Source organism: Frieseomelitta varia, unplaced genomic scaffold (genome assembly GCF_011392965.1).
Source record: "Frieseomelitta varia isolate USP_RPSP 00005682 unplaced genomic scaffold, Fvar_1.2 scaffold_314, whole genome shotgun sequence".
Lineage (NCBI taxonomy): Eukaryota > Metazoa > Arthropoda > Insecta > Hymenoptera > Apidae > Frieseomelitta > Frieseomelitta varia.
The window spans coordinates 410,655-429,681 of record NW_025110051.1 but is presented as its reverse complement, the minus strand read 5'-3'; the positions used below and the strand labels follow the sequence as shown (position 1 = coordinate 429,681).

Sequence of the window (19,027 nt, the reverse complement as noted above, 5' to 3'; positions counted from 1 at the left end):
AATACCTGAGAGAGAGAGAGAGAGAGAGAGTGAGTGAGGTTGGAGAAACGAGCCAATCAACCCACCGAATTTATCTGCGGATCGCTGGCAATCGTCGCTAGGTAATTGGATATGGGATCGTGCGGATGGTGTAATCGGGGTTTCCACGGGGGAGCGGGCTGCACGCATCAACCCCCTTCCGAGGCAAGCCTTCGGAATGTAATTAGTCAGGGGAGCGGGCCTGGCGCAATCTTGCCCGGCGATCGGCAGCTAACTTCAGGTCGAGCTCCTTTCCCCCACTCCGCTATTTCTCGAGATCCAGCGTGCACTTCCAGAGTCGGCTGCCTCGGCAATAATTATAATCGACCGACAAACGGGTGCTCGGTAATAGTACACGGCTACTTGGAAGATTTTCGAATCACCAAGTTCATTATCTTTGCAGAGTTGTTCCAGAAGACTTGGAATACGGATTTTTTGGGAGATTGATCGATTTTTCTGAGTTTACGAAAGGCATGTAAACCCCCAAAGAGCATGCTGGAGCGCGGCGGGGCGATCTGTTGGCGATCGTGGCCGTATGCCATTAGAGCCGGACTCTCTCTGTCTTTCTCTCTCTCTCTCTCTCTCTCTCTCTCTCTCTTTCTCTCTATCCATGGCCAGCGATAGTATCTCGCCGCCGGTCTAGAACTCGTGCCCCTTTCCTCGTGCTCCTAGGCGTGGTACATGACGAACAACCGAGGCATGCTGCACGTGCGTACCTACCAATGAAACCGGTCTCCCGCTGCTCGAAAAAAAGGAAAAAAAAAAAAAAAGAAAAGAGAGAAAAAAGGAAAAGAAAAAACCCCCCGACAATGCTCTGGTACACCGTTTCGTGCCCGCCGGTTACTCCATGGCTCGAGCTATGAATATTCGCCGATGGAAATTACTGTTAGCCACGAGCTACGACGAAGAACCGCGAATTTAAGGGAATAAATTTTCCTTAAATTCTTCAAATCTGATTTTTGGCCCTGTAAACTTGGAACTTGGGATCTGGATGATGTTCGACAAATCATCTGTCAGTCATTTGAAATTGTATTATGTAGAAATGGAACGACTCGCAGATCATTTAACTACGAAAAAAGTATAATGTTTGTTTAAAGTGCAAGATTTAGGTTAGGTTTAGATTAGGTTTAGGTTAGGTTTAGAAAAGAGAAAGACGATTTAATAATGCAATAAAGAATACAGGCTTCCACTGATATATATATATATATATATTGTTAAAGTAGACTCGAGTGTATTTAAATATGTACACATGTATGTTATATTCATAATTTTTTTATGTGGTGTATATAAAAAATATAATATGTGCAACAGCGTAATAGTAATATTACAAATACATACAATAATAATATAATAATGTAATAGTACAATAATACAATATATACAATACATTAATAATATAATAATAATATAATAATAATGTAATAGTGCAATAATACAGTAATATATATAATACAATATATACGAGACACTAATAATATATTAATAATATAATAATGTAATAGTACAATAATACAATAATATAATACAATATATACAATACACTAATAATATAATAATAATATAATAATGTAATAGTAGAATAATACAATAATATAATACAATATATACAATACACTAATAATATAATAATAATATAATAATGTAATAGTGCAATAATACAGTAATATATATAATACAATATATACAAGACACTAATAATATAATAATAATATAATAATGTAATAGTGCAATAATACAGTAATATATATAATACAATATATACAAGACACTAATAATATAATAATAATATAATAATGTAATAGTGCAATAATACAGTAATATATATAATACAATATATACAAGACACTAATAATATAATAATAATATAATAATGTAATAGTACAATAATACAATACTATAATATAATATATACAATACACTAGTAATATAATAATAATATAATAATGCAATAGTACAATATACAGTACAGTATAATAATAAAGTATGTTTTATATTTATTGCATTTGATTATATTGTATATATTCATATCAAGTACAATAATTTGCATTCTATATTGCATACTGTTCATATGATTTATACTCTACATTAACATTTGCATTGTAAATATTGTATTCGTTGCATTATCAATTTACAATTGATATTTATTGCGTCTTGTACTATTTTTGTTGTAACAAATATAGTACTTGCCTCCCTCCCAAGATATCCGAGGGTGTGTGTATGTATGACGAGGCGATGGGACCTCACAAACACGCCAGATACACACCAGCAGCGATTGGACAGGTCCGATAGCATCCTTTCGTTCGCAATCCGCGTCTTTCTTTCCTCCATTCGGGATGCCATTTGAATAAGAGACGAGGGGAAGAGCAGTCACGAGTGGCGAGTGGAATCCAGGGGTCAACTTGCCACCGAACGCCCCCTATCCGATCTAATACCGATTGTTCCTCTCTTTGTTTTCTTTTCATTCCTTTTTTCTTTTCTTTTTTTTTTTTTTTTCTTTTAACCTATTTGTATCAGAGGTTAGAGTCGTTTAACCTTTGATCCACGAACAGTCCATATTACAATTGTTTTTTAATTCTGGAATTTTTAATAGCCATAGATTGTCATAAGTGCAGTTGTCGAGGTTGATTTTTAACCTACATTAACAATTAACTCCAACAATGATTGATAGTGATACCAATGAATAACTTTATAAATAAATGTTAATAAAATATAATAAACTTTATAAATAAATATTAATAAATAAATATAAATAAAACTTATTAACCTACATTAACAATTACATCCAACAATGATTGATAGTGATATCAATGAATAACTTTATAAATAAATATTAATAAAATATAATAAACTTTATAAATAAATATTAATAAAATATAACAAACTTTATAAATAAATATTAATAAAATATTAATAAATAAATATAAATAAAACTTATTGATAGCAAAGTAATATTTCTCAAAGTAGATTTGGCATGATCTTCTGTTTAAACCAATCGTGTTTCAAAACAATTCAATTGAATGGTGTGCTGTTCGTGAAAACGGAGTTGGGCGAGTTAGGTTTACGAGTATAAAGTTCAGAGTCTGTTAGTCCTATTTACACGATTCCTTTGAAGTCTAATCTAATCGACGAGGGCAAGGATAGAGATTGGAGGAAGCTGATAATACTCTCGAGACTTGGTCACAGCATGCACGAGCCGATGCTTTTCTTGCGACTTGACTTTCCAGGTCACCGGCAGCAACTCGATCGGAAACACCTTTCTCCTCCTTCCTTTGCAGCCCGTTTTTTCCTTTTTTTTTTTCTTTCTCAGTAAACAACTTCGAACTTTTCTCGAGGAAGATGCCCCCTTCTGTCGAAAGAAAGTGATTTGTATCTCTTTTACTTTTGTTCTTAACGTTAAATAAGTAGAAAGAATGAGAAATTCGTTTTATCTGTCACACACGTGTCGCAGTTTTTGAATTTGCTTCTTTAACGCCGAGACTCAGCCAAAATGGACCAAATGGCCATTTCGTAACTTCTTAGTAAAAAAAAAAAACATTTACAAATTTGCAATTTTTTAACCGCTTCGTTCGTTCACCAAGATGAACCAAAATTCTTGCAGGCCTTTTAATTTTAATCAGTCCCTCTCTATCAAGGTTTTGATCCCTCGAATTTGTAAATTTGAAACTACTTAAATGTGAGTCGTGTGTGCAACAATCTACAACTCTGAGAAAGCGTGAAAGATCCACAGTGTTGCGAAAATTCAGTACGCAGGATATTCTGCAGATGGCGCGCCCGCCGCATCCTAACCTTAAACCTTCATCGCCTGTTTACGCAAAAAAAAATTTATTCTCCGATTGCTGATCAGTCAATTGCAATCAAACGTCGATCGGATCGTAACGGTTCAAGTTTCATCACAATTTGTCCGAAAGAAGGGACAGATCGATACGTCGAAATGTAATCAATCGTGGTTTCAATCTGGTTAGTCATCGATCATCTCGTCTCGAATCCTCGCGAAGATTAGCATTTTTCTTTTACTTTTTTTTTTTTTTTGACATTCTTGTGTTTTCTGTTGCAGCAAAAGGTGAAGTTCTGGTTCGCGACCGGCGGCGCCGGATTTTGCATCAGCAGAGCTCTCGCCATGAAGATGACTCCCGTTGCTGGGTAAGTTTTTGCCCATTTTTTTGTTAAAAAAAAAAAAAAAGAAAAAAAGAAAAGAATTTCCAACGTCGCCTTCTTTTTTAAATTAAATATTATTAAATATTATTAATTTTAAATTCAGTATTATTAAATCTTTTTTTAAACCTTAATTTAAATCTTTTTTAAATTAAATATTATGCCCGATTATGGACTTGCTTTTGCAAAATGCTCCAAAGTTTTACGACGCATTAAGATTAACAAGATTCATTCGGACTAAATGTTCAATTATGAACGATGAACTTAAACCTCGTTTTCAAGCTCCAAGTCTCTATTTTCAAAATGCATTGTTCCATTTTACTCTGTCAATGTTTCATCATTTGGGTTTGGGTTAAGTTTGGGTTACGTGAAAAATCTTTTTTGGGGTTCAGAATGTTCTATAATGCGTCCAAATTGCGTACACAACGTTTTACCTAAATTTTACTTTAGGTTAGTTTTAGGTTAGGTCTGCAAGTGCAAATTTTTTTCTCGCGCCACGTGACGAGTACACTCTACGATTAAAAATAGATACAGGGTGTCACGTTCAAACGGACACACCCTGTATTTCTTTTTTTCTTTTTTATTTTTTTTTTTTTTTTTTTTTTTTTTTTTTTTTTTTTTTTNTTTTTTTTTTTACGAATCGCGTAGTAGACGAGTGTGGATGGCTGTTGTTTCATGACGTAGTTGAGAGGAATCGAAGGCAAAGAACAGGGCAGCGTTAGCCGCCGGTAAATAATGATTGACGAGGGTCCGTGACATAAACGTCGCCGGAGCACCGTCTCGAATTGCTTCTCGAGACAAACTTATTGATAATAACGCGGATAGCCGCGCGACGTCGCGATCAACCATTCTGATTGCTCGTCGTTGCCCGCTCAAGTGGAATGACTCGCAGCGATTCCGAGCGTTCGTGCGCCGGCCCGATCGATCGAGACGTTTTACAAATCGTGGATAATCGATTGCGCCTCGCCTCTCGTTCTCGTTCTCGTTCTCGTTCTCGTGCGAGACTTTCTCGATCAATTGGCCAAGTGCGTTTGCCTCGGGCTTATTTCGATCGAACGTCCATCCTTTTTATACACGAGCCTCTCACAATTGCGATTGAACGTGCAATCGGGATATCAATCGGCGATTAACGAATGAAAGAAGTGATCAAAGGTCACGATTAATTGAATAAAACGATTACAAAACGATTTACGATTGTATTAGTAGTTTGCTTTTATCAACGACACTGTGTATAGCTTGTAGAAACTACTTTTCATTATATATAAATTTATTGTTTATACGTTTTGTTATATATAATTTTGCAAAAGTGTTTAGAAAATTATATATAACAAAATTTATTATATAAAGTTTTTTATAAAGTCTTTTATTATATAGTTTTATAAAGTGTTTTATACAAAGTCTTTTACTATATGAAGCTTTATAACTAAACTAAACTATTATATTTATGTTACAATATTGATATATTTGATTGATTATATTTATGTTATAATATTGATATACTTTGTAAAAATGTTTACAAAATTATATGTAACAAAATTTATTATGTAAAGTTCTTTATAAAGTCTTTTATTATATAGTTTTATAAAGTGTTTTATACAAAGTCTTTCATTATATAAAGCTTTTTATTATAAAAAGTTTACTAAACTAATATATGTTGTGAATAAATATCAGTTACATCATTATAATATTATATTTATGTTATAATATTGATATACTTGATATATTTGATGATATAGTATAATATTGATATATTAACATATAATGTTGTATATATATTTTGTATAATACATCAATATTACAATATTTTGTTACACACATAGAATATATAGATTGTTTCTGTATAATATATCAATGATCAAATGATCGGTTTATTTATACTGGAGATTCAAAAAGTATAATACGTTACAATAAATCAAACAAATATATCAAAATATATATGTGTTTAGGTTAGGTTACGCTCTTCGTTTATTATATCATATTTTTAAACTTTGGTTTATGTTAAGTTAGGTTCATAATTTGAAAGCTACCAAAAGTAATGTTTACAAGTTGCGAAAGTTAATCCGAGTCATTCATTCCAGCAATGATTAGATTACAATCGCTACCAATACATTTGGTAATTGATTGCAGAGAAATGATTACAAAGTAACCCAATACCGATTCAGAGAAGAAAACAGAGTTATCGACCGTTACGGTTGCTCTGCAATAACAACAGCAGGCTCTCCTGCCTATGAATTGCATGTCTCTCAAGTCGTTTATTCTTCGCCAACCCCGATGCCGCGATTTAAAATCAAAAGACTCGGCAACAGAAACTGCAATATCTCCGGAAACTTCTTCGCTCGTGTCACTTTTTCCAATAACATGTCCCTCGATACTTGTTGGAGTATCCTTGTGCCATGGAGGAATGAGGAGAAAAACAGAGAGAGAGAGAGAGATGGACAAACAGGAAGGAACTCGAACTCGGAGAGACGAATGAAACTGGCAAACGGCCCGGTATCTATATCAGGGCTCTTCGAATCGCTCCGGATCTTTCTTGGCCGCGTTTCCCCGTTCTTGTCCGCTCTGGTATATACACGCTCCTGGCATTATCCTGTACACTGGTTCCCCTCGTGTTGCAACACGTCCGCGCAGAAGGCCGAGTGGAGCAACCGAGCGCAAGTGCATCGAACCGCTTTCTCATTCAGGGACGTTGCCACTGTTCCTCCCCCCCTCTCCCTCTCTTTCTCTCTCTTTCTCTTGTTTTCCTGCTTCTGTCTTATTTCTTCATCGGCGACTGTGTTTCGGCCAGGGAGAGTCTGCGACGCTCCAATTTCTCCATTCTCTCCCTCCCCTCCCCCCTTGTTTTCTCTGTGCATTAATCCATTGGAGGCGAAGAATTATCTGAAAAATTGAAGGAGCTGAAGAATTTTCTTTTCTCTACGTCAAACATTTTTAGAAGAAGAAATGTTTTGAATGTTGCAAACATTTTTCGTATAACAAATAACATGGTAGCACCCTGTGTATGTGTGTATGTGTGTGTGTGTGCGTGTGTGTAATTGGCTCTTCAGAATATTTTTATTATGAGGAACCGATTATACACGCCATGTGTGTGATGCGCGATGAAAAGAAAAGATATAATTATGGTGGAAGAAATATTTATTTCAAAAATAGTGAAGAAACATGAGATCATTATTATTATGGGTTCAGTAATAAACGTTAGAGGATAATTCGTAAATAAATTTTAAGGAAACGTTACAATAAATTAATTAGGAAATTTTCCTCCAACGACATTTATTTTTGTTTGTTTGTGGTAATCATCTGAAACATTCTCCCAAGCACAATCACCTTCACAAGCAAATTTCAATCTTTACGCATCATTAAGCTTCGCTTTTTCTCAAAACGATCTTATCTTACTTCTTCGCTAATAATTAATATAACTCAGGTTCAAGATCATTACACACGCGGTATGTAATCCGTCTCGAATGGGTTAAGCTGTGCAATGGATTTTAGGTTAGGTTAGGTTGTGCAATGTTCGTTCGTCTGTTGAGGAGGTCAGGTTTTCGAGAATGTTAAAATGTACACAATGACGAAAAGATTGGAAATCGCTTAACACATACCAGCGAATTACACCTGGCTCGAGCACGAAGCAAGAAACTAGCACGCCTCTAAGGTATTCGCAGGCATGTAACCGACTGTTATTTACGACGTTCGCCAGTTGTAACGGTGCATCGAGCCTCGCAACTATCGATAATTTTCCATTAACGTCCGTGCCATCCGCGTCTCGTTAACAGCCGAACAAATCACTTTTACGGGTTCTTCGAACCGCCACCGATTCCAGCTGCTTTACCCCCGCGCTTTTCCTCCTTTCTCTCCGCCGATAATATCACCGCCAATTATTCTCCCTTGACGCTATGTTTAACCTCTTGCGCTCGAATGACGTGTCACGCACGTCGAGAATCTTTTGTTCCAAAATTGCAATATTGTCTTAGTTTTAAGTATTATATTTAAATGTAATTCAGGCAAAACAAATGATAAATTCATTACTTCTTAACAATAATTTCTATCCAGTATGATATCATACCGACGAGTTCAAAAGGGAAAGAAAGCGACGCGTTATTGTATACGGTTTCTCGTTATGGTCCGCAATCAGTGGTTAACCTCTTGCGCTGGAATAACGTGCCACGCACGTCGAGAATCTTTTGTTCCAAAATTGCAATATTATCTTAGTTTTAAGTATTATATTTAAATGTAATTCAGGCAAAACAAATGATAAATTTATTACTTTTTAATAATAATTTCTATCCAGTATGATATCATACCGACGAGTTCAAAAGGGAAAGAAAGCGACGCATTATTGTATACGGTTTCTCGTTATGGTCCGCAATCAGTTGCCAGCGCAAGCGGTTAACCTCTTCGACGCGCCCGTCGAGTATAATTGGCCCAAAATTGCAATATTTTCTCAGTTTTAAGTATATTTAAATGTAACCCAGGCAAAACAAATAATAAATTTATTATTACTTCTCAATAATTTCTATCCAGTGATATCATACGAACGAGTTCAAAAGAAAAGGAAAGCGACGAATTATTGTGTACGGTTTGGTCACTCGTTATGGTCCGCAGTCAGTTGCCAGCGCAAGAGGTTAATCCTTGGTATCGTGATCTTTTTTTTTTTTTTTTTATTTATGATTAACAACCAGAGTCGTTGCGATGGAATATTTATTATCTACGAGCGTAAATCGTAGATTAGTTTTTTTTTTCTAATATCGTAGTATTTTTATTTTCGTAGTATGTTAGTATTTTTATTGTATTATTTATTTACGTAGTATTATTTATCGTAGTATTTTTATCGTATTATTTATTGTAATATCGTAACATTTTCTAATATTGTAGTATTTTTATTTTCACCATTTGGTTGTTAATAGTCTCTATCGGTCTCTGATTATTATCGAGACTGAACGAGACAGTGAAATTTACGATTGGATCTCTCCTCTCTGGTCGATCGATTCGTATTGGCGACGTCGCGATAAAAGAACGGAGAATCTCGACGATTTTTTCCCCTGTTTTATTGGCGGTCTGTCCGAGTCGGGTCTGTTCTGTTCCGATCTCGCGGAGATGGGTCTTAATTAACGACGAGCGCGACGAGTACCGCTCACAATGGGCCTTGCACAGGCTTGATTACCACCCACGTGCACGCACGCACCAGCGACTCTCTCTTTCTCTCTCTCTCTCTCTCTCTCTCTCTCTCTCTGTCTTGTTGTTCAGCTGACCAGCGGTTGCCCTCGACGAGATGCAACTTCATCAAGATGTTACCGCGATTGTCGCTTTAACAAGATCTTCACTAGAGAAAAACTCCCCGCTTGGGGAGAGGGAGAATTTCAATCGAATCTGCGATTTATCTACAGCGGCTCTAGAAAATGTTACGCTGCTTGTAAACTTGTAAACTTGTAACTTTGTGAAAGAAAAAAAATTGTACAATTTAGATTCATTTCTCTAAAGTATGAAGTCTCTACTATCACAGTATGTTACAAGTCTTAAATTGTTTGCACGATATTTTAAATATTTAAAAATATTGAAGAAGAAAACTTGTTGCTCCAAGATAATTATTCACAGATAATTGGAGTTTCCAGTCTTCGCGATTCCACAGTGAGACTGAACAACGAGGCGTTATAATCTTGGCAATTAATCGGCAATTAATTTCTACTTTGTCGCAAACCCGGTTGCGGGATCGCTGAGATTTGAAACCCGATGTAAATCGTCCGAGTCACTCGCGGCGATTTCAATCGATCCCCCGTCGCCGACATCGATTAAAACGCTTGCCTCCTCGGGTTTCCGTTTGCGCTCGCCGCGAGACTCGATTAATCGTCGAAACCGTTTCGTTCTTCGTGTTCCTCGAGCGGCGTTCGAGCCGAGCGGTTTTTCGGTGAAAGTGAGGGAGAGCGACAAAACAGGTGCCGTGTTTTGCTTTTGAGAAACGTTCAGCCACGTCCAAAGGTTAATAAACCAAGCTTCTCGTCGTAGTTAATTACACACGGGGCCCCGTAGCTGAAGCGACTACGTGAAAGTTCCAATCATTTTAGGCCGTGTCGTATGAAACGTCGGATTCCCATGTGGAAAGTTTACTTTTGAAAGTACCCAGAACTCGCAATTTGGACGACGTTCTTCCAAATTCTAAGATATTAAAAAAAAAAAAAAGAAAAAAGAAAAAGTATTTCCCGAAGAAGTTTTCGGAGCTCTTCCAAGTTTTGACTAAAAAGTTCCATGTTCTGAGTTCCAAGTTCTCCCGAATTCTGGAAAAAAGGAAAAAGAAAAACAAATTTTCGAAGAAGTTTCGATTTCTGGACTCCGAGTAAGAGGTTCTGAGTTCTCCTAGATTCTAAATAAAAAATTAAACGAAAGAGGGAAAACAGAGGGAAAGAATCGCGGATGCGAACTCTTCGAACTCCCGAAATTACGGAGGCTCAAACGATTTGATTTGTACGATGCGTGTTTCATTTTCTCGAACAAATGGAAACCGATCTGAAACCGAGCCCGCGGAGGAGTTGCCTGGAAATGCCGAAAGAAATCGAGAGACACGTAGCAGGTTGCACGATCGCGCAACAGGATCGAAAGTCCGAAAATTCGAGGTGGCGAGCCTCGAGTCGGAGGCCAGCCCCCAGGTAGTAGCTCCTGCCGCCGAGTGATCTATAGATCACGGCGACGGATTCACTGGCCACGTATCCGTAGGAATGCCCAAATTGGTTTGGTCGGCCGCGGGTTTATAGAGGTTGCGGGCCGCGATCACGCGGTGGAATCCAATTAGGCGAGCAATAATGGAATCAAAGAGATCCTTCGGACGCTTCTCCCACCTCCACCGCCTTCCACCTCCCCCTTTTCTTCCCCTCCACGCTCTCTACGTACGTGCTACGTGGGACTACGTGGCCCAAGACCTCGCTTCTTTATTTGTTTTCCCATCGAAATGTTCGGTAGTTGAGAGGAACGACGCGCGGACGAGTGATTAAAATGCTCGAGATGAGGGTAACAACGGTGCTCGTTGACGTGCTCGTTGCCCGGCAAAAAAAAAAAAAAGAAATATCAAGGCGGCCTGCGTTTCTAATAAGCGTGCTCTGTATTCTCGCGCATGCGTCGTAACGCGTTTATAGGGCAAAGGCGCTTAGCCACTAGCGCCGATTGCGGACCGTAACGAGTGGCCAAACCGCGTTGCGTACGATAATTCGTCGCTTTCTTTTTTTGAACTCGTCGGTACGACGTCGGTGGATAGAAGTTATTGAGAAGTAACGAATTTATCATTTGTTTTTTTGCCTATTTTGTTTCACTTAAGTATACTTAAAACCAGAGGTAACATTGCGACTTTGGAACAAAAAGATTCTCGACGTGCGTTAGAGGTTAACCACTTGCGTTTGACAAGTGATTGCGGACCATAACGAGAGACCGTGTACAGTAATTCGTCGCTTACTTTTTTGAACTCGTCGGTACGACGTCGCTGGATAGAAATTATTGAGAAGTGATAAATTAATTTTGTTATTGGTTTTTCCTATGTTGTTTTGCTTAAATATATTTAAAACTCAGAAAATATTGCAATTTTGGGACAAAAAACTTCTCGACATACGTTAGAGGTTAACCACTTGCGTTTGACAACTGATTGCGGACCATAACGAGAGACCGTGTACAGTAATTCGTCGCTTACTTTTTTGAACTCGTCGGTACGACGTCGCTGGGTAGAAATTATTGAGAAGTGACAAATTTATTATTGGGTTTTCCTATTTTGTTTCACTTAAATATACTTAAAACTGAGAAAGTATTACAGTTTTGGGACAAAAAAAAAAAAAAAGAAGTTAATGTGGGAAGCTGTTTTTTCCTTTTCTTTTTTCTTTTAGTAGCTCGTTGATTTAGTGGAAACGGAACTTTTGCACGTGTCGCTTTTAAATCTGTGCATCTTTGATTTATTTCGATGGTACTTTCATATCGTGTTTTTAGATGTTGTGACGATTAACAAAAACACGCGCTGTAGCTATTATGGGGTCTCTGATGTGAGAAAGTAGGTATTTTCAATTATCTATAATGGTAGTTTTTAATTATAGTTATATTTTAATTATTTTAATGCTAATTATAGTTTTAATTATTTAATTAATTATATTTTAATTATTTCAATTTTAATTATAGTTTTAATCATTTTAATTAATTATTATGTTTAATTATTTTAATTAATCATTATAATTTTTAATTACAGTTTTATTTATTTTAATTAATTATATCAATTATATTTCAATTATTTTAATTTTAATTATAGTTATATTTTTTTTTTATCGAAATGGTGTTTTATTATTTCTTCTTTTTATGTGAAAATTGGTAGTACGTAGTATGATAACGTTACATTTTAAATCGAGTTCTAAATTAATATCAATGTTAAAGTTAAAAGTGAATAACATTGATAAACTAAAAATATCTAAAATAAATATAAAAGTAAATATGCTCTAGCAAATTCCCATTTTTCTTATTTCTAACGGCATCTATAGTTCATCCATTGTTTTCTCTTCGGAGAATACGTTTCACTAAGTCAGTCCACGTATCAGTCAAGTAGAATTAAATGATTCGGTCGAAGAACAGTGCATGAAAGATTGGCGAAGAGAGAAAAGGAGAAAGGACGGTGACGGACTATCGATTCCGCGATCGAACCACCGGATGAAACTATCGAACGAACACTCGTCGCGCACGTACCGCCACTTCATTCGTTCCGATCGATCCTCGAGGGAGAGAGACAGAGACGCCGGATGGATCGTTATCGATCGCGGCTACGGACGTCTCAACGCCGCTTTCGATCGCCTCGATTGAGACGTATATTCCGTCATGCCACCGCCTGAAACCTTGAAACCCCTGGACTCGAGCTCTCGCGATGCTTCTTCATCGTATCAAATCCCTTGCCTTGCGATTTTCTTATTAGATTCTTATTAGTTGGACACACGTGCAACTTGTATTTAGATGTGTGCAGAATGAAAAATGGAGGTCTGAAATTTGATTAAATCGTATTCTGAACTCTATTATGATAAAGTAAATTTATATCACAATACCGCAAATAAATAATAACTCCGTAATTAATTTTTGTCGTTTATGTGAAAATATTATCCACATAACAAAATATACAATTACTAATAATTTAACGAAGATTACATAATGGAAGTTAAATAACGACTGAAGAATTTCTACTATGGTTACAATATATATATATATAAGTTTCCATAGTAAACATTTCCATGGTGATAATAAAATTACCAACTATTTTTAAATATTCTATTGTTTATATTAAATACGCATCTCGACGGGACAATTTAATGAACATAGATATCGTTGACCTAAATACCTCAAAGTAGAGGTCGCTACAACAAATCTCTATTGAACTTTGAACATTTAGGCTTCTTATTTTTTCGCTATTAAAGATCACATCATTGTTTTACGAACGTAAATCATTGTTGATACGCCCGCGATTGATATTCCACTATGTGGAACGTGTCGCTGTGTTTGCACAATCGTTTTTCGGCCGTCTTGTGTCATCTTAGATCTTCTTCTTTCGTTTCCCATCTCCCCTGGGAGTGGAGGTGTCACTGTTATGACTTTCCAAGCTACCAGAGACGAAGCTACCGCGTGGAAATGGTGCATCGATCGAGCCGTCGCTGCTCCCATCTTCCCCTCACGATGGCGAAGACAGGCAGTTTCTGGCCGCCTGTCGTTTTTACTTCCACGTTTATCGTCAGCGACAGAAAAAACCAGTACACCAGAGGATGAAAAGCCTCCTGGAGTTTTCCACGGTGGGAAATTATGCTCTCGACGTGGGAATAATTATGTTAGGGGAAAAGTGGAACGAGGCCAAGTCTCTCAATTGAACTTCGGGAAAACATTTTGGAAAAAATATGTTTGGCTCATGGGGAGGGGGGAGGGATAAAATTCTCCAATCTTTTTCCTCTCTATAATAAGTCTGCCACTTTTAACTATATTGTTGCGGCGCGGAGTCTGAAGCTGAGTAAAAGGAAAGCCGGGAAATTTTGTGTGTCCATGCGCCGTGGACATAAATCGTGCCAATTAGAGCGGCGACCGGTAGTCGTGCGGGCTGGGCCCACAGACCGCTTGTATATCGCTCGGTGGCACCTTCTCTTCTCTCTGTTTCTCTCTCTCTCTCTCTCTCTCTCTCGGGGGGCTGTGCACGCACGTGAGAGAACACCGACCGACAAATGTCTCAAAGGCTCGCCGCTTGCCAGCCGCTGTCTATCGTTGATTTGTCCCATGGTGACTCTCTTCGGGGAAACGAGGATGAATCGGGGCCCCCCTTCGAACAACACGATCCGAGAAAAAGGGATCTCTTAACTTGATTAAAACGCGTCGTTTGCTCGAAATGAGTAAAATATTTACATGGTGATGACAATAATCTTAATGACAGATATGTAATAAATGTAAACGTGACGAAAATTCGTCAAATTTATTTATTTCGTATAAAAAAATTTCATTTTGACATAAATCTAAATAATAATGTCAGTTATTGAGTAAATAAATATTCGTGATTTAAAGATTTAAAAGTAAGGAATACCGATGATAATAAGAGGGAACGAAAATTCATTGAATTTACTTATTTCGTATAAAAAATTTCATTAAATTATAAATATAAAATTCATTAAATTATAAATATAAATAATTATAGATATAAATCTAAATAATAATGGCAATATTGAGTAAATAAATATTAAATAATAATTTAAAGATTTAAAAGTAAGAAATATTTAAATTATTTAAATTATTTAAATTATTTAAAATTATTTAAATTATTTAAATTATTTTAAATAATAATTTAAAGATTTAAAAGTAAGGAATTATATCGATGATAATAAGCGGGAACGAAGGCACGTTAGGTTAGGTCGCGGACAATCGGCATTGCAACGAGGGTTGGCCGGTCAAGAAAAGCAGCAACGAGGTTCGCTCGAATGATGAAACAACGAATAGTTGCCTCTCCCCCCTCCCCCCCCCGACAGCCGTTTAAGATCTTCGATTATTTCCTTCGGTAGCCAATTCGTTCTTCCGTCGTCCAAGTCCGTTTTACGACCTACGTCGCTTTCCAATTTTATCGCGCAGCCTCCGAACGATTAAATTAAAACGCCGCGCCAGGAATTACGATCCAACCGCGATGCGATAGAACGCGAGTTCTTGTTATCTCGGGCGTTAACCCTTCGACTCTTCGTGGCGCGAAACGTGTGTATGTTTGCGTTGCAAAGAGTTTGGAACTTCAACCAAGTGGAATTGGTTGAATTTTTTTTAATTCTCGATCTGGATTTTCTTTTTCTCTGAGGTTGTATTGGACGATAATTTTTAACAATAATTAACGACAATCGTTAATCGATAACGGTAGTTTTTGATTATAATTAATAATTTCTGATAATTTTCGCGAGCTTATACTGCTAATATTATTAACATTAAGATTAATAATCTTTGACTATGAGGTTTGATAATAATTTCTGATAATTTTCCTAAGCTTATATCGTGTGAATAATAATAATTAGGTAGATTTGGGAATAGTGATAATTTTTGGCAATAATTGATAATAGTAACTTTTAATGATACAATTGTTATTATATTATTACTGATCATTACTGATTATATAATTTCTGATCATTTTCGTAAGTTTATACCTGCTGTATAAATATTGAAATAATAATATTAATTTTTGACAATTTTTCTTATTAAACGTAATTAGCACTGAAGCACTAATTTTGAAATAACATAATAAGTAATTTTCGTTTCGTCGGAATAAGTATCTATAAATACGAAGCTATCGATTAGAACAAATTATCCGTACCTTATGTAAATAATTCTAATAGATTCTAATATAGCAATTTATATAAAAATTATCGAGTAATATTTAGATTTATTTATATAATATATTATGTTGTAAAATGTAACGGACTGATTGAAATGAGTTACTATTTATTATCTGTACCAGTACCTATACATGCAAATACGAAGATGTCGATTAGAATTATTTATATATTATATATTATATATTTTATAATTATTTTATAATTATATATAATTATATATTTTATATATTTTATAAATTATTTATATATTGTATACCGATACAGATTAGACTGCTACGTAATTCGAACAAATTGTTGTTCAGTATTTCAGGTTACTGAATAAAACATAAAGAAAATGGAGTATGTAACACGAAAGGCCTCAAGTATTTCCAAATGGGCACACACAAATTAAAAACTCGAAACGCAATCTGCAAGGGGCAAAACTAAAGTGAAAATCGATGCACGCGATATATATATATATATATACCGCCTCGTGACGAACGTTCCCCGTTTGTTTAACGTTCCCTCCTTGCACTCTCTCGAAACACCGAAAAAAAAAAAAAAATCGTACCGGGTAAACAGTTTCTTCTGCGATCCCGACAAATGTCTCACGCTTGCCCTCGCCCGCAAGAATCGGCCCGCAGAATGAGTGGTGGGGGGCCATGAGAAGTAGTAGGAGCCAGTGCGGCGAGGTGGCGCGTCGGTCGGCCCGAAAATTTTCGCTACGCCCGGTGGTCCAATTAGGGCCCGAGGATCGGTGAGAGGGGAGGGGCGAGGGGCGCCTTTTGGTCCCGCGTACGCAAAAGCAGCACGTCTAATTAACGTTTTCCAGGAGTGGTCCAGACCGTTTGCGAGAGAAAGTTTCCGCTGGCTCTCTAAGTCGAGCGAGGAGCGACGAGAGGAAAAAGGGCCGGCGGACGAGCGCGAGCGCCCCGAAGGAGGGGGGGGGAGGGGGGGGGAGGACGGTTAAGGGGGGGAAACGCTCATTAGCGAATACCACGGGGGCCAGTATTCGAGAATCCGCCGTACCTCTCTCAGCTCGTCTACCGGCTCTTTTTAATTGGCCAGATTAGCCCCGAAATCTCGTAGCCCCCTCCCGCCCCTCGTTATTTTTCCTCGAGCGTCTCTATCGCTCCACCGTTTCTCTCACGGTCCAACAGTGGTTTCCCCATCTCTCTTTCTCTCTCTCTCTCTCTCTCTGTCGCGTCGCCGCTCGTTGGGCCGGCCGATGCGACGTCTTTTCGGCACCGCGCCGACACGGAATATCGGCCTCGTTAAAATACCTGGGGCCCCGCGACGAAATCGAAATTTCGGGGGTTACACGCGGCGAGGAATCGAAGCTTTCCGTCTTCGTCCGGTGCTAAATAACCGAGAGGACAGATTTCGCTGATATACCCGGACCGCTTCGCGTCCTTTCTTTTTTCACCTTGTTCCTCTCTTTCTCCCTTTCTCCTCCGAAGTGTGTTCCTCGGTTTCCTCGCTTTATCTACGCACGGGGGCTCGTTTTTCGCCCTGTTCCCCGTGACATTCTCGCGATGGAGGGGGCGGAGGGGACCGCTTGAAACCGAGACGAGAGCGCGATTGATCTCAGATAGGAAGCTTCTCGTGGCTGTGCTTCGAATTTTTGTGCATACCTTGGACCCCGGTGGACACCGGGATTCGTGGTTATGCGAATGCTCGGTCGGTTTTCGAAGGACCACCTATTAGAGAGGATAAGTTTGTCGAGATGATGAATTGTGTTGGCAAATGTCCCCCTGTATTTCTAAATTGAACAATACAGACAGGTATTATCATGGATGGACCTATGATAAGCTTTGCAGTTACGTTCAATTTTATAATTTCTTTAATATTTAATTTTACAACGAAATACTTTGATAATTCCTTTAATTCATAGGTATTATCATGGATGGACCTATGATAAATTTTGCAGTTACGTTCAATTTTATAATTTCTTTAATATTTAATTTTGCAACTGAATACTTTGATAATTCTTTTAATTCATAGGTATTATCATGGTAAATTTTGCAATTACATTCAATTTTATAATTTCTTTAATATTTAATTTTACAACTAAATACTTTGATAATTCCTTTCATTTTATAATTAATTGCGCATAATATTAATAATATCGTAATTGCATATAATTTTATGACTAATTGCGTATAATATTAATAATATCGTAATTGCATATAATTTTATAATTAATTGCATATAATATTAATAACATTGTTATTACATATAATTTTACAATTGAACGACAATTTCACAATTTCTTCAACAAAAAAATAATATAAATAACAGATTGCTAAATATCTGTCTATTCTGTCAGATGATTCGTGCATCGTGGATGAAACATAACTCAAATCCGATCGAAATTAAGTCACAGTCGAATGACCACTATTAGAAAAAAAAAAAAAAAAAGAAAACGATCGAAGGAAATTCGAGAAACGAAGAGCCTGTAAGAATCGAACAAGAGCCTGGATCATCCTCCAATAGTCCAACAATTGTTACAAATCCAATTGCTTCCGAGTGTGTCGAAGCTTGCTAAAGAGATTCAAAACGAAACCGAATTCTCCTGGCTAAACGTGGCAAACGAGGCGTGGAAAATAATTTCAGGCTCGTCGAGGCGTGTCGCGACGCATTAGTCTCGCGTGGCACCGCAATCGATTCGCCACGCGTTCTTCGACAAACTTAAAAACACACACACACAGAGAAAGAGAGAGAGAGAGAGAGAAGAAAGCGGCGCAATTAATAGACGGAATTATCGTGTAATCGATGGAAATTCGTTAGGGGGCAGGTGATGCGGAGAGCAGCGCGGTTCTCGAGTGCTGTTAATAAATGCGCGGCGACTCGGTTTAATGCGGCTAACCAGTTTCCGGCGCGTCGCTGAACGCGACGAGGACGACGACAGGTCGGCCAGCAGGTGCACACGTTCGCCCCGGCTAATCTACATGCCTGGAATGCCGGTAAATTAAGCGGCTGTCCTCCTTTGCTGGCCCAACGTCTCGCAATTAAACGCTTCGCCTCTCTCCCCCCCCCCCCCCCCC

The 19,027-nt window shown here is 37.5% G+C and overlaps 1 protein-coding gene across 1 annotated transcript in view; it reads left to right on the top strand.

The window, feature by feature from the left end:
- The first annotated feature begins 3,822 nt into the window (after positions 1-3,822).
- LOC122529882 (fringe glycosyltransferase-like) overlaps positions 3,823-19,027 on the top strand; it is a 27,641-nt gene continuing 12,436 nt past the window's right edge. Inside the window, exons 1-2 of the mRNA XM_043656388.1 lie at positions 3,823-3,975; positions 4,073-4,158. Coding sequence (XP_043512323.1) covers positions 4,136-4,158 — 23 coding nt within the window. The 5' untranslated portion in view covers positions 3,823-3,975; positions 4,073-4,135. The remainder of the gene's footprint in view (positions 3,976-4,072; positions 4,159-19,027) is intronic.